Source organism: Eptesicus fuscus, chromosome 11, assembly GCF_027574615.1.
Source record: "Eptesicus fuscus isolate TK198812 chromosome 11, DD_ASM_mEF_20220401, whole genome shotgun sequence".
Lineage (NCBI taxonomy): Eukaryota > Metazoa > Chordata > Mammalia > Chiroptera > Vespertilionidae > Eptesicus > Eptesicus fuscus.
Window position 1 is genome coordinate 76,872,296 of NC_072483.1, and position 16,376 is coordinate 76,888,671.

At 43.5% G+C, this 16,376-nt stretch overlaps 1 protein-coding gene and 1 non-coding gene across 2 annotated transcripts; one reads left to right on the forward strand and one right to left on the reverse strand.

Moving 5' to 3' along the window:
* Positions 1–601: 601 nt before the first annotated feature.
* On the reverse strand, positions 602–1,831 carry LOC103289419 (PC-esterase domain-containing protein 1B-like). The gene has a single exon (XM_008145285.2). The coding sequence runs from the start codon at positions 1,829–1,831 to the stop codon at positions 602–604; it is 1,230 nt and encodes a 409-aa protein (XP_008143507.2).
* Positions 1,832–15,726: 13,895 nt separating this feature from the next.
* On the forward strand, positions 15,727–15,852 carry LOC114232872 (small nucleolar RNA SNORA28). Its single transcript, XR_003618987.1, has one exon. It is a non-coding gene; the product is annotated as a small nucleolar RNA SNORA28 (small nucleolar RNA).
* Positions 15,853–16,376: the final 524 nt, after the last annotated feature.

The following is a 16,376-nucleotide window of genomic DNA, read 5'->3' on the forward strand; positions in this document are numbered from 1 at the left end:
ACTACTTTTCTCTCCATTTTGCTGTGAACCTAAAATTGCATTAAAAAAAGATTTCTGTTCCTAACAGAAAAAAAAATCGTTCATTAGTGAATAGAATCCTTTTTTTAAGAATGCATGTTCTGGAAGCACACACAGTTTTAATTAAAGAATCTTCAAGACAGCTTACGGTGGAAACTTTGAGGATTCTGGTCTATAAATGTATGTAAACACTAATGGTGATACTGTACTCAATAGAAATGTCTTGGTAATTTTTAAGGATCAAAATTGTATTTTGTTGGTTTGTTTGTTTTTTTTTAGGAAGAATATCTATGGAAAGAATACTTACTATTCAAAGACATATTGTTAAGACGTGTATGTGTGTGTGTGTTCATTTGGACTGCACTTCTGCACAGAAGCTATGATGAGAAAGTGTGGCGGTCTGGTTCTTGACCCCCCTCTGGAGGCTCTGGCAATGGAAAAAAGAAGAAAAAAAGAATGTGTGAGAATGTTTCCTGGTGGGAGTAAGAAGCCTAAGGAAACCTCACCATGGCAGGGTTGCTGAAGACTAGGCCTGAGTGAGAGACGCCCGGCAGTCTGTGCAGCCCACCGGCTGGGAAGGAGCCTAGTGCTCCGTCTGGCTCTCCAGGCCTTGCCCCTGGATGTGCCTTCGCCGCTGTCTGCGCGGCCTGCTGAGGTGCTGGGGAGGGTAAGGAGGGGACCCCCTGCTCTGGGGCTGGATGGAAACCCTGCGGACGGGACCCAGACGGTGCTCCAGGCCCATCCTCGAGTTGGTTTCGAACGTGTATTCCACTTGGAGCGTTGAAAGACTGTTGTAGAACGGCCGGGGCTGGAGAGAATGGTGGGAGGGCGCGAAGCTGCTCTGGCCGTAGGAAGGGAACAGAGGTCGAGGCTGGGCAATGGCCGAAGGGCGTCGTGGGGTGCGTACGAAGGAGGACCTGGCCAAGGCCTGTTGGCCTGCCTCCCCTCTGCTCTCCCGGTGGTGCTGCCTCCCTCCCGCCGGGCCTGCATTCCCGCCGCCGCCGCCGGGCCCGTCCCTGAGCCAGCGGCCCACGGGGCAGCGGCGCGGCAGGTCCACGCCCCAGGCGTCGGCCACGTGCGCCAGCAGCAGCTGCGAGAGGTGGCGGTGCGCGCGCTGGTCCCAGTGCACGCCGTCCCGCTGCCGGTGCTGCCCCGCGTGGCGGAAGTGGAAATGGAGGTCGAGCACGTCGAAGCCGTGCCTGCCGGCCTCCACGGAGCTGTAGAAGTTGGCCTCCATCACGTCCAGCCGCAGGTGGGCGCCCCGGAGCTGCTGCTCCGGCAGCAGGAAGCCGCCCGAGACCACCTCGGCCACGGGCATGGCCGTGTTCCACACCAGCAGGCAGGACTCGGGCAGCACCTGGCCCAGGAGCCCGAACAGGCTCTCCAGGTCCTCGCGGTAGCCTCTCCGGAAGTCGGGGCCGTACCTCGAGAGGTCCCAGAGGCAGGAGTTGATGACGACCACGTCCGGGGCGTGCTGGCCCTCGCGCAGCTCTTCCAGGGCCTCCACGGCGTAGGGCGAGAACACGCGGGTGAGGAAGTAGAAGCGCAGCAGGTGGTGGGCCGAGCGGTACTGGCGCACCTCGCGGTAGTGGGTGCCATTGTGCATGCGGCCCCAGCGGCCGCCCTCCAGCAAGACGTCCCCCTCGAAAGTCAGCTCACCCTTCGCCTTCAGCTGGCTGGTGGACAGCAGGCAGTCCTTCTGCAGCAGGACCACCAGGTCCTTGTACACCGCCCTCTGCACCGAGTCCCCCATGACCACCACGAACTTGTTGTGCAGCAGCTGCCGGACTTCGCAGGAGCGCAGGTGGGCCATGTGGCGGCGGGGCGGGCGGCCGGGGCTCCGGCCTTTGTTCCGAGGTAGGGCGGGAGCGTCCCTGGAAAGAGGGCCGCGGGCCGGGGTGGGGGTGGGGGTGGGGGTGGGGGGGAGTCCTGCCTGGTGTTGGGGAGGAGGGAGGAGCCTGCAGGGTCCCTCAGCTAAAGCGGATTTTGGCCCGTAGGTGCGTGACCTCTGAACCGCAGAGGCCCTTGGTGCCGGGCTAAGCTCCACCTGGCGGAGTGGAGGCGCAGGACCCCGGCGGGAGCCTGCCCCTCTGGACCCAGTGAGCTCTTGTTCAAAGCATATTCAAAGCATCGGCGCGCATGTGCATTCATCCAAGCAGCTCAGGCTTGGACGGCTACTAGTTTATACTTAGTTTATTCAAAGCATCGGCGCGCATGTGCATTCATCCAAGCAGCCCAGGCTTGGACGGCTACTAGTTTATACTTAGTGTATACTTTTGGGCGCATCCAGTCTACCGCCCACTTTTGTTTTGTCGCTGTCTCATCTGGGATGTCTCTTTGTCTGGCTTTTGGCTTCTGTATGTGTTCCCACTGCTACTGAAGAATTGCTTCAATCTTTTCACGGCTATCTTGGTTCTCCTGAGCCACCTCCCGTACTTGTGGCATTGGGGGCATGACCCTACTGGGAGAGAGATGCGTTCTTCCAAAGGGAGAAGGCCACACTGGGGACTGATCGATAGCCAGGATTCCCAGGCTGTGATTGCTCAAGGACTGTGCAAATACTACGTGATTTAACTCTGTGTTTGTTTGCTTTTTTTCGTGGATTCTCATCCACTTGTAAGAAATAATAGATTCCCATACGCCGTTTATACACTTTCCCCCATGAATAACATCATGGAAAACTATGATACAATGTCACAACCAGGGTGCAATATGCATGCCCTTCCCTCACTGCATCACTCCTTCCTGCCCTATTCCCCTATGTCTGGTGACTGACTGCTAGGCTGTTCCCCATTTCAGAATTCTGCCATTTGGGGAATTCTATATAAACGGAATTGTACATTCTGGAACCTTGGGGGATTGACTTTTCTCTCTCAACATCATTCTTTGGAGATTCACCCAGGTTCTCTGGGGATTCATCCAGCATGTCCACTTTATAAACCCTAACCACCTTTTGTCTGCACTAGGAAGCGAGTTTCCCAGGGACACAAATGTGTCAATATTCTCTTCCCTTGTTATTTGCTGAGCACTATTCTATGACATGGACGTACCACAGTCAGTTTAACCATTCGCCCTTTAAAATGCCTTTGTTGGGGTTGTCTCCAGTTTTTGCCTGTTACAGATTTCGTAGCTGTGAACATTTCAGTACAGGTTTTGGTGAGAACCTGCAGGTTTTCATTTCCCTGCGATAAGCCTAGAACTGTGATTGCTGGGTTGTATAATGGTTGAAAATGTAGTGCTTTAAGAAATGCCTGGACTGTTTTCCAGGGAGGCTCACTTTATATTCCCACCATCAATGGCCAGTTTACTTCTGTGGGATATAGATATGAATAATCTGGGTGTTCATTTCTGGTTACATAAAGCCTTGTCTCCTTCTTCCTTGGATATGGGTATAGCTTCAAGCTGTATCATGCAGGCCTCCTTCATCTTTAGGCATGGATGTGAGCTTCTAGTCTGTGCAACCTCAGCCTCTTCATCTGTGATTGGGGATGTGGGCTTCCGCCTCCTGCTGAATAAACCCTGATCTCCCTCTCTGTATCCTTGGCCTGAGATGCAAACTTCCTGCACCAATTTTTAATCTCTTTTAAACAACCTCCTTTTAAAGTGCTCATATGATAGTTATATTTATGTCATGAAGATTTTCATATGAAATAACTTATTTTAGAGCCACAGTAATTATTTTTAGTTATGAATATAAATCCACAAAATCATAAAATTCATAAAATATCATGCATAAGTATTATCAAGAATTGTGCTTGTCTATATGTCAATGGAAAATTCATATTCTTTCAACTTTGCTTGCTTTCTGTACACTTTGAAAATGTTTTTACTGATTTCAGAGAGAGGCAGGGAGAGGGACAGAGATAGAAACATCAATGATAAGAGAGCATCAGCGACTGGCTGCCTCCTGCATGCCCCCCATTGGGGATTGAGCCTGTAACCCGGACATGTGCCCTGATCTGGAATTGAACTGTGACCTGCCGGCACCTGAGGTGGTGGTACATATTGATGTTTGAAACTTGCCTTTCCATGTTTCCTGTGTCTTACAGATGTAGCTCATTCCTTTGAATGCCCGAATAGTATTTCACTGAATGGATGTACTACAATATATTTAAATAATATCCTAACAATACTAGTTTTGGTGATAATGAGGGGAAAAGGGAATTAGGCAATAAGGTTGCAAAGGGCATAACATGGAATCGAAGTCTTGAGTCAGGCCATGTTAATGAACTATCTCCAATCAAAACTCCAGCCTTTACTTCCAGCCTCTATCTAATTTCATTCTGGAACTTTCTTTTCCACTGTGATTCTTTAATTATGCTGACATTTTTATACAATCTAGTCTCTTATTTTTTTAAAATCCTCACCAGATGATATTTTCCCATTGATTCTTAGAGAGAGTGGAAGAGAGAGAGAAAGACAGAAAGAAATACCATTGTGAGAGAAACACATTGATTAGTTGCCTCTTGCATCTGCCCGGACCAGGGCAACCAAGGTACGTGCTCTTGACTGGAATTGAACCTGGGACCCTTTGGTCTGCAGGCCGATGCTCTATTCACTGAGCAAAACTGGCTAGGCTAGTCTTTCTTCTTCTAATTGTTAATTCTGAGCATGGGGGACCTTTGACTATCCCTTGGAAAACCAGAATTCTTCTCCTTTCTACGGAGGACATTTGAGACCATAGTTTCCTGCTATGATTTCTCTAATAATCAGACCCTGTTTACTTTTTCTCTTCTAGTATTTTCTTAAACTGTCACTAGAATATTTCTGTTGTTTTCCAGTATTGCCAGTTTTCATTTAAAATTGTAATTTCTTATAATTTCAGTGTTATGAGGAGCAAGAGAAAAGTAGAGAATAGTGTTTGTTCTGCTATCTGAATGCCATCCATTTAATTGCGATATTGTGGAAATAAGTATGTGATCTTGTGCAATTAGTTTTACCTTTCTAAGATTGTTTCTGAAAGACAGTGTTGGCAGCATGGATAGCAGGAAAAGTAGATGATCTCTGAAGTAATTTTCACCTCATTACTATGTATGACTCTGTGAATCTATGATTAGAAAGTTAAAACAACTTATTAGCACATTATATTAACAGAAAAAATTTTCTTATCCTGGTCATCTTTTCAACACTCCAGTCCTCCACATATTTCCTTGTGCTTCAGCTGCATAAAAATATTACTTTAAGCCCTGGCTGAGTTGCTCAATTGTTGGAGCATCATCCCGTACACAAAAGTTGCAGGTTTGATTCCAAGTCAGGTCACATACCTAGGTTGCAGGTTCAATCCTGGTTGAGGCAAATAAGGAAGGCAACTGATCAATATTTCTCTCTTACATTGATGTTTCTCTCTCTTTCTCAAGTCAATGAAATCATATCATTGGGTGAGGATAAAAAAAATTAGTTAAGAAAAGAAAGGATGAAAGGAAAGAAGGAAGGAAAGGAAGGAAGGAAGGAAGGATGGAAGGAAGGAAGGTTGGTTATATTGTTTGTGTGACTTTAATTTGGGTCTTTAGTCCAATTGTTTTGTCCTCTGTCATAAATAAAAATTTCCAGTAAAGATCAAGAATTTTTATTTATTCATTAAATAAAGATAATGGCATAGATAAACGGGACATTAAAAAATCTTTCTTGAAATGGGCAAGAGGCATAGGTAAATAAGTGTTTGTGTTTCCTCCTGAAAGAAATAATCTGTGATTAGAAAGACAAGTTTGAGCCCAAATATGATAAAGTATTAGTTGGTGGGGAAAGAGAACCATACTATATACACGACGTATGAAGATATCCACATCATGGCTCTAAATGAAATTACAAGGATTAGACACATTCTGGTTTTAAATTCCACTACGAAAGATTCACTACTAAGTTCTTCTGGTTTTAAAATTTAAGGTTATTCTCGGTTTAGGAGTTAAAGAGTAAACCAGATGAAGGGTCATTAACATAAAGAAGAAAAATGATAACAGCCTTAAGAAGAGTCCAGTATTGAAGGCTTAGAGAAGTTTAGTATGATCAGGAGATGAGCACATTGGTAGGAGAGGCCTTTCCTAACCTCATATCCCTATCTCCTTTCCCTTCCTGCATCACCTAAGCTCCTTTCCCTGTTTTTGCTTCACAACACTTACCACTACTGCCTGGCATTGTATACATTGTTTGTTTATCATTTACCTATCTCATCAGGATTTAAGCTCCACGAGGAAATGGCTTGTTTCTATTTGTTGCTGTATCCTCAGTTCTTAGAACCATGTTGGGTATGTGGCTGGTACTCGAGAAATACTTACTGAATGAAAGAAACAATGAACAATGGAAGGTCAGCAGTGGAAGTGATCTTAAAAAACGACTTTCAATAGCCACCTAATGCCGGAATTGCCTAAATCACTTGTCTGCTAAAGAGGCATCTAGACTGTGTCACTATGTCATTCATGTTGAGTTATGGGACCCTCTGCTCTCCAAGGCAGTCCATTTTGTCCTCAGAAAATTGGACCATTAAAAACAGCTGGCAGACTTCCTTGTAAATGATCCTGTTTTAATTTTTGAGCAAGTAAAAGACAATGATAATAATTCCTCCATATGGCAGTCTTTAGTATATTTGGATACATTTTGGATACTATTACTCTCCTGAATAATAGTCTCTTATTATGGGCTCACAATCTCTTCAATTATTACCACTAAGAAATAATTTCTGTTCTGTGCCAGTACATGGCTCTGTCTTCAGATAGGCCTAGCAAGCATTTCTGTATGTGGTCATAATGCATTCCTGTGGAAAAATAACTCCCTTCTATTCTAAAAGGCAGTGACCTTTTGCTTCTAGAGTCCTGTCTGGGTGCATTCTTAACTCTGCAAATTCTGGGGAAGGCACTAAGAAGATAAGAGTTGCCCCTGTCCCATCACATATAACTTTGATCCCATCTATGTCCTTTGCTCTTTTGTTTGCTGAATGAGCAGTGATCTCAAAACTATCAAATTCAAATGGTCGTTTTCATCAGTGTTAAAGCCAGATTACCTTCTGTCACTGGTCCTACTTTTAAGTCCCTTTTCCTATCGTAGATACTCTTCTCAGAGTCCATCCCAAGTCATCTATGACATTCAAAATAAACCCAGTTCTAGGTGTGGTTTGATCCACACAATCCCAGGTTTGGATTATCACCTCCTTTGTTCGGTTAATGCTGCCTAAACCCTAATCTGCTTTTCTGGAGGATCCACCACACTCATGATTCACATTGACTTACCTTCCATTCAACTGCCTGAGTCATTCGTATTGTGTTTCCTGTCCCGAACCTGTGCCACTGGCTTTTTGAACTTGAGAGCAAATCCCAGGATTTACTGCTGTTAGACTTACTTGATTGCTCCACTGGCCAAGATCTTTTTATCCCATTGCAACAGCCTGTCAAGACCTTTCTTTGGATGCTAATTCTTTCATCCTGGTTAGTCACTATCCCACTCAGCAATCTGTAAACCGTGCTTTGACAGTACCCCTTCAAACCTACAAGTCAGTAGTAGTCAAAATGCTGAACTGGATAGGCCTGAGGGAAGGAACTGGGATACACAAACACCTGCAGGCGTACCGCCATCTAGTTTTCAGTAGACTTTGGATATAGTAGTTTAACCTATTATTGATCCACATAGTTATTTTTGCTTCTAGGCCATTTTTCTCCATATTGTCCAAAAGGAGTTCCTGAGACATTGTTTCAAACACCTTCCTGAAGCCCTTACAGATCAGCCTTACCGTGTGTCCCAGATTGAAGAGCAGAGTACTTCACAGAGGTATGCAGGATTGTCTCCCTGCCTCTCCTCATTCGCTCTCCACCCTCCTCTGTGCCCCTAGATGCTGTCCTCCATGCTCTGTATTAACTGGATTCTATTGTCCTGCATGGTCAGGATTTGTAGAAGTGCAGGAGAAGAATGAGATTAAGGTCTGTATTTCCCCAGATCCTTCTCTTCACAGCCACAGATAATCAATGGCTTAGTTATAAGTGTCTCTGTTCTTTTACCAAAGGCCTCAATGTCTCTCCCATGGACTTTTCTTCAGCTGAAGACATACAGCTCCCTCCAGGTACTTGTACATGAAACGTGAGGGTCAAGGATGGCTGCAGTGGGCTTGCAGGTTGTGTAGTCATATCCGGCTCTAGGCTTGACTTAACACTCGGCTGTCTCTGTCTTGAAATTTCTAATAACTTGGGAATAAAGGGTTTTGCATTTTCATTTTCTCTTTAGCCCCTTAGTCCTTTGTTGGGTGCTATTCGATTGAACCTTTGCTGTTGCTCGCTATCCCTGTGGGTTTCCTTTAAGTCTGCTCCCATGCTCTTGTGAGGAGTCCCTTTTCTACACATTCTTCAGTGGCCCTCTGGTTGTGTATGCCATCTTTTCAATGCCAGAACCCTAACTAATACAGAAAGAAATGAGAACAGTCTAATTTCTTTCTGTGAGCTTTTATTGGCTCCTAGTGATAATTGCTTTTTAAGGGTTTCCAAACCTATTTCTTTATATAAAAGACTAGAGGCCCGGTGCACGAAATTCATGCACAGGGGTGTGTGTCCCTCAGCCCAGCCTGCACCCTCTCCAATCTGGGACCCCTCAAGAGATGTGCGGTAGGGATTGGGCCTAAACGGGCAGTTGGACATCCCTCTCACAATCCAGGACTGCTGGCTCCCAATTGCTTGCCTGCCTGCCTTCCTGATTGCCCCTAACCACTTCTGCCTGCCAGCCTGATCACCCCCTATCCACGCCCCTGACAGCTTGATTGATGCCTAACTGCTCCCCTGCCAGTCCGATTGCCCCTAACTGCCCTCCCCTGCTGGCCTGGTCACCCCTAACTGCCCTCCCCTGCCGGCCTGGTTGCCCCCAACTGCCATCCCCTGCAGGCCTGGTCACCCCCAACTGCCCTCCCCTGCCGACCCAGTCACCCCTAACTGCCCTCCCCTGCCAGCCTCATCACCCCTAACTGCTCTCCCCTGCTGGTCTGGTCCGCCCCCCAACTGCCCTCCCCTGTAGGCCTGGGTCCCCCCAAACGGCCCTCCCCTGCAGGCTTGGTCACCCCTAACTGCCCTGTCCTACAGGCCTGGTCCCCCCTCAACTGCCCTCCCCTGCAGGCTTGGTCACCCCTAACTGCTCTCCCCTGAAGGCCTGGGTCCCCCCCAACTGCCCTTCCCTGCAGGCTTGATCGCCCCCAACTGCCCTCCCTTGCAGGCCTGGACCCTCCTAACTGCCCTCCCCTGCTGGCCATCTTGTGGCAGCCATCTTGTGTCTACATGGGGGCAGCCATCTTTGACCACATGGGGCAGCCATCTTGTGTGTTGGAGTGACAGTCAATTGGCATATTACTCTCTTATTAGATAGGATAGAGGCCTGGTGCACGGGTGGGGGCCGGCTGGTTTGCCCTAAAGGGTGTCCCGAATAAGGGTAGGGGTTCCCTTGGGGCGTGGGGCGGCCTGGGCGAGGGGCCTGTGGTGTTTTGCAGGCCGGCCACGCCCCCAGGCGACCCAAGTGTAGGCTGGAAGCAGGTATCTGTGATTTATTTATCTTCTATAATTGAAACTTTGTAGCCTGGAGCAGAGGCCAGGGCAGGCCAGGGCAGGTGGGAAGCTTGGCTTCCTCCATCGCCAGGGGGCAACCCAAGCCTCCTGCTTGCTCCAGCTCTGTGGCCGCCGCCATCTTTGTTGGGTTAATTTGCATACTCGCTCCTGATTGGCTGGTGGGCGTGGCTTGTGGGTGTAGCAGAGATACGGTCAATTTGCATGTTTCTCTTTTATTAGATAGGATTCTATAATCTTAACTGAAATAAATGTGACTCTTCCTTGTCTCTACTTTAAGTTGGTTGGTATTTGCCTTTTTCCAGTTTTATTTCTTTTATTATTCTCCATAGCCCTTTAGAGGTCACTGTCGATATTTGGTTTAATGATCTTATTTGCAAGTTCCTTATAGACCTTTAAAGATGATTCAAGCCCAGGAGATGTGGCTTAGTTGTTAAGCATCGACCTATGAACCAGGAGGTCATGGTTCAATTCCTGATCAGGGCACATGCCTGGGTTGTGGGCTTGATTCCCAATAGGAGGCGTGCAAAGGCAGCCAATCAATGGTTCTCTCTCATCGATGTTTCCTTCTTTCTCTCTCTCTCTCTCTCTGAAATCAATAAAAATATATTTAAAAAAACAAAGACGATTCAAGGTCTGAAGCTTACCTGTCCTTCCCCAGGTAGAGTTCCGATTAATTCCCTCTTATGTTTTGTCTTTTTCAATCCACAGAAAGGTTTGCTTTCTCTTTAGTCATCAGTGAAAGTATTAAATGGCCTCAAACAGAGAACATCCCCTTCCTTGCCTTCTACTTGCTCTGATCAAGGCTTAAAAGACTTTTAATTTTTTAAATGTATTTTTTGGTAAACTGCAGTTTATTTGGTGCCATAGACTTCCTGAAACCACCTATCAATTCTGTGTCACTCTCTGATAGGAATTCTTGCCTATGTTTCTTTTATTTCTTCCTTTGAACATGTTGAGAGGACACATATTTTAACATGCAAATTCTGAGATGTGGCCAGCCCCCACTTGCCTCTAGCTCTATGCAGGAAGAATTCTTTATTATTCTTACACCTTTAAGGTTTGGGCTTTTAACATTTTGATTTGGGTCCTTTGAACAGAGAAAGACCAGATGGATTTTCAACAGAAACAGACTTAGAAAAAGAGTGGTAATAGGCATTTCTGTTTGGATTTAAAAAGTGAATTTTAGGTAAGAGTTTTAGAGAAGGATCCAGAAAGATGGTAGGTGTTATGGAAATAACTGCCATGAGTGTAGGTAAGGATTAAAGAGAAGATATATGTCATTTTCTTATATTGTCTCTTAAGAGACTTCTATAAAGCCCTGAATCACTTTGCCTTGCTTTCTTGGAGGTGGCTGTGTTGCATACAGCATTATGCTCAGACCAACCGTGAGAAAGGCCAGGTATGTTTGGGTTTATATATGTGTATATCCCTTAAAAATCTGATCTCTGTAACCACATTGATTTCTGTAGACTATATGGTCCTTTTCTTCCTCTGTGGCTTCATTTGCAATTGCACAGCTAGAATTACATTTATGTGAACTCCTGGAGTCATCTCAGTATCTCCTGGAATTGACTCAGTATTTCCTGGCATAAAAACCAAGCCTACCTTTTTTTCTCCTAAGTAAATATTTAATTTATTTTTGAGTTGATATTAAAAAAATTATTTACTCCCTCTGCTGTTTCACCAAAAGTCCACATTTAGTTTTTTGTTTTAAATAATGGATATGCTCATGTCATAAAATAGTAATTGACTCTCTTCACTTTCAAATGAAGGAATGCTATCTTGCAGTGGCATTTACCGAACCCAGACTTAATTAGATGACCTGCTATTTTTTATTGTTAGCTTTTTATTGTTGTGCAATTTTACAGTGTCTCATGATGAAAACTTTTTAAATTCAAACAAAAATTATACATCTGTGGCTATCTGAACCTCAGTTTTCTCATTTGAACAATGGAGATTTTTACAACTGCTCAGTGCTTCAAAGATTGTTGTAGTGATCAGGATATAAAAGTAGTAAGAAAATAGCCCAGCCAGCATGGCTCAGTGGTTTAACGTCAACCTATGAACCAGGAGGTCATGGTTTGATTCCAGGTCAGGGCACACGCCCAGTTGCGGGTTCCATCTCGTGTAGAGCATGCAGGAGGCAGCTAATCAAGAATTCTCTCTCATCACTGATGTTCCTAACTCTCTCTTCCTTTCCCTTCCTCTCTGAAATCAAGAAAAAAAAAATTTTTAAAAAGCATTAAGAATATAAAGCTTTACTTAGATGCAAAGCAATACAAAGATAGTGATAGGTATAGAATAGATGCTACTTCATATTAATGTAGAAGAGGAAAAATGGTGTAGTATTATCCTTGCCACTCTAAGTATTTTCACTATATTTATATGGATTTCAGCAAATTTTAGCTTAAGGTAAGTACTGTCATTTTTGTCTACCAGCTCAGCTTTAATTTCGAATTTAATTCATTCTGAATAGAAAACTACAGCAGTGATCAAAGTCATAATTATAACATATTTATAGCCTATTATTATTATAACATTCTGAGGTAAAGGGCAAAAATTTCACCCAGTGAACTTGTTCTTCCTGTTACTGACACAAGATTGAGACATTTAAATGCTAAGACATAGATCCCTGAGGCAGAACATAAAATATTTATAATGAAAGGAGTATGGACCAATAAATTTCTGTTATGAATGTTTTTAGCTGGAAGAAATAATAAATAACCTTCTACAGACAATATTTCAGTTTGCATTTATTGTACCTCATCTCATCATATTTTCAGGAAACAATAATGATTGCATAGTAGGACATTAAATTACTCTTATGTTTAATGAACAAGTAAACTGTTAAGCTTTGATTAAGATATGAGCCTCACTAATTAGACTGAGATGCAGTTTGCTTGGAAAGTCATAGTTTGTGATAGTGCCAATAAAGACATTGTAATTTATATAATTTCTATTAAAGAAAAAATAATTTCAGATATAGGTGATCTTGAAAAAAAAAAAGGAATACCAAACTCTTAGGCTTGGGGAGAGAGTAAAGGAACAGAATTTAAACAATAGGGAGATGAATTATATACTTGGGATGTCTTATCTGTAGTCCATTTAAATTATTTTAAAGATTGGTACGGGAAATGGAAATTAAGTTTTATCAGATTATGCATGTAGAATTGCTAGGACATATTATGGTACTTGGGAAATAATGCAGGATTGGGTGTCAGAAGATTGAAATTAGAGGTCTGACTTTGTAGCTTACTAGCTGTGTGACTCTGGGAAAGTCATTTATCTTCTCTGGTTCTTCTGTTTCTTTATCTGTGAAGTAAAAATAAAAAGACATATCAGGCATGGTTGTTGTAGAGATGACAAGAGAGAGCTTAGGTGTTTCATCCTGGGTTCTCAAGGAAGCAAGTCTTTTGTTGGCATATGTGATCCTGGGAACAGAAGGAGTAAGGGACATGGAATCCAGGCTAAGAAAGAGAGAAAGTCAACATCAACATGCCAGCGGTCCATTGTTATAAGTGCCTACCTTTCATATCACAAAATATAGCCTTACCATTAACTGTGATTCAGGACTATCTGTCTAGGGCAGTGATGGGCAACCTTTTGAGCTTGGTGTGTCAAACTTCGTAAAAAAACTGAGCATAACTCGGGTAGTGTGTCACTTTGAGGAAAAAACTAACTCCAAGACTCTAGTCGCAAATGTTTCATCCTCAGGAGCAGCAAATGTTTCATCCTTGGCATGCGGCCGCGTGTCATCAGAAATGGCTACACGTGTCAGTGCTGACACGTGTGTCATAGGTTCGCCATCACTGGTCTAGGGGAAGAAAGAAATAAGAATTTATTCATCACTCTCCTTCCCCCATTGGTCACTCCTGGGCTCTCCCCAAATCAACATGTTGAAGGACTAATCCCAATATTGCTGAACATCACACTGTATTTGGAGATAGGGCTTTAAAGTGTGATTAAGTTAAGACGAGGCCTTCGGGGTGAGCCCTAATTCAATCTGACTGTGTCCTTATACGAAGAGGAAATTCAGACAGACAGAGAGACACCAGGGGTGCGTGTACACAGAGGAAAGACCATGTGAGGCCACAGCAAGAAGAAACTATTTGCAAGCCAAGGAGAGTGGCCTCAGAAGAAAACAAATCCGAGGTCACCTTGAACTTGACACCTCTAGCGTCTAGAACTGTGGATATACATGTATATTGTTTAAGCTACCCAGGCTATGGTAATTTGTTATGGCTGCCACAGGAAGCTAGCACAGGGTGTTAACTCCCCCACACTGTGGGTCATACATGTGTGAGTGGAGAGTAGGTTTCCTTCCTGTCCTCGGCTGGAAGTGTCAGCAGAGAAACTCTGGGAAGTAAGACATGGGTTTCTGGGGCAGAGGGCTGTCCAGTGGCACCTATGGGGTGCTGACCAGAGTCCTCACAGGTTAGGTGGTCATTTGGGTGCCTGGAATGGGATAGATGACCCAGGGAACCCAAGGAGATGCACAGGCGGTACTGATCTTGTATGCAAAAGCATTTTAAAGGTTTTCATTAATAATAATCAAGGATAAAACTACTTATTGCTACTTCATGTACTTATGTTGGGTTCATTAGGAATATATATGGTTTATGAGCTCACAATTATGATATTTTGTTTTAAAACATATTTATGTAGAGCTCTTCTGAGACCAAAGGAAAATAACAATTTTCCTCCAGAAAGCAAGCAAATATTAGTCGTTTAAAAAAAAGTGAACAAGCTGTATACTTGAAAAGATAAAGCATTCAATTCTGGCCTTGCTTTCTCTGATTTTGTATATGTGCCCGCTTCCCCTGAAATCCATAGCATCAGAATTTAGCCTTCAAGTTCCATGTACCATGGTCTATTGCAAAGAATCCTGAATTGGACATACTAGGGAGATGAGTGATTTTCTTGGTCACACAAGGCGTGCATATGGTTATAAGTTGGGTTACATGAGACCACGAAAGCTTTCTGTTATATTTGTGGAGATGTCGGGAAATATCTCCATATTTCAGGGGTGGTTAAAGGGTTTGCGGATTGGTGAAGTGAGGAATGAAAGGAAATGTGGTTTCTGTGGGTGAAGAAATGGAGTCAGGAGTCCTGAGTGCTCTGACACAGACATGTGTGGAGGGGCCTCGAAACATGCTCATGCAGAAACCAGCAATTGAGAACCTATCACTTTAGCCCATGAACATGGGCAGTGGGGTGGTGAAAACCTAGAAGGGGGGATACTTAGGGGCTGGGAGGAGGGAAGGGAAGGAAGAAGAAATGGGAGATATCTGTAATACTATCAACAACAAAATATTTTTAAAATGTATAGCTTTAATAAAAATATTTTAAGAGACAACAAAAAAGAAAAAAAAATAAGAAATCAGTTTTGAATTTTCCATGCCAAAAAATTGGACACCAGACACATTCATGTGTACATTCTGGTCTCAGAAGAAAACAGGTTGAAATCCATCCTCAAAGATAGTATTTAGTAGAAGTCAAACTGGTGTTCATAGCAAAGACTGTCAAAATGTTGCTTACTGAGGAGCCTGATAAATGTGGGTAAGATGAAATGTGAACTCTCAAATTGTAGGCTTTGCATAAGTCATCATTTAATAGCTACCTTATTTACCTAATAGCTACCTTATTTACCTAATAGCTGAGAAGGGAAAAATGAGGAGACAGATGCGTTTGCTCACCCACTGCTCAGCTTTGTGTTTGTGTCTGGCTGAATGCCATTTCCAGGTGTTTGGTGTTGAGCCAAATCCTAAAGTTAGACATTTGGTACAGCCCTTGTTGAGACACAGAGGTGATGTAGACAAGCTTGCTCAGTCCTTGGCCCTTGACACTGCTATTAGGGCCTCTCTAAGGGCTGTCAAATTTACCCACCAATTTAGAGGGCAATGAAATAAATAAGGAAGAAATGTGATCAGAAAAAAGATAAACTACTAGACCTAGATGTTAAATCAAGGTCTCCCTCTAACTGTATTGATTACTGACAAATTTTAAGTTCTTAAAAGAACTTAAAACCATGGAATTTGAGGGGTGCTTCTATCCCTTTTAGGAATTGGTTCAAATCTAATTCTGCATGTGCTCATAGATATAGGACATTGTAAAGATAAAATCTGGACAAGCGAAACCAGAATTTGAGACAGCAAGATTTTTTAAAATGGGAATATGCCTTTGCAAGCCACACTCTGTGGCAGATGATCAAAGTGGTCCTGCACAATTTGAGCTTGCTATAGCCACAAAGTCTAACCTATTCTCGTGCTCTCTCCTCTATGAGACAAGCCATCATATAGATTTAGACAGAATTAAAAAAAAATAAGTGTATGACTGCATGTGAACGTATCACATTATGGAATCCAATCCTCAATTTTGCAGATTCAGAAACTCTATTTTTTTTTTTTTTGGTACTCAAGAGGGTACTGCAGAGTGATGCTATAAACTAATTCCACAATAGAATGATATCTAATATATGTTATAATGAATTGTGATTAGTTTGTCACTTACATTGACACGTCTGCTTGATTCATATCTGCATATAGGATAAAGCGATTTTAACAAGTGCTTATCATCTGGATGGGTATACCTCATTGCTTTGATTATTTGTGCCAGGTGATGGGGCGGGGAGGAGTAAGAAAGGTGAAGAGATTTGTTGGATAAATGTAAAGAAAAGTAATAATATTTCAAAAGTAAAGGGTCAGAGGATTTCTAATCATGGTTAATGAATCCTTCAGTTTTGTTATTAGGAAGTGGATAGTAAGACCCCTTTTAGTCAGACAAGTGAGGCCTCTGGCTGGTAACTCTCTACCATTACAGAGACCCCAGGTCAGA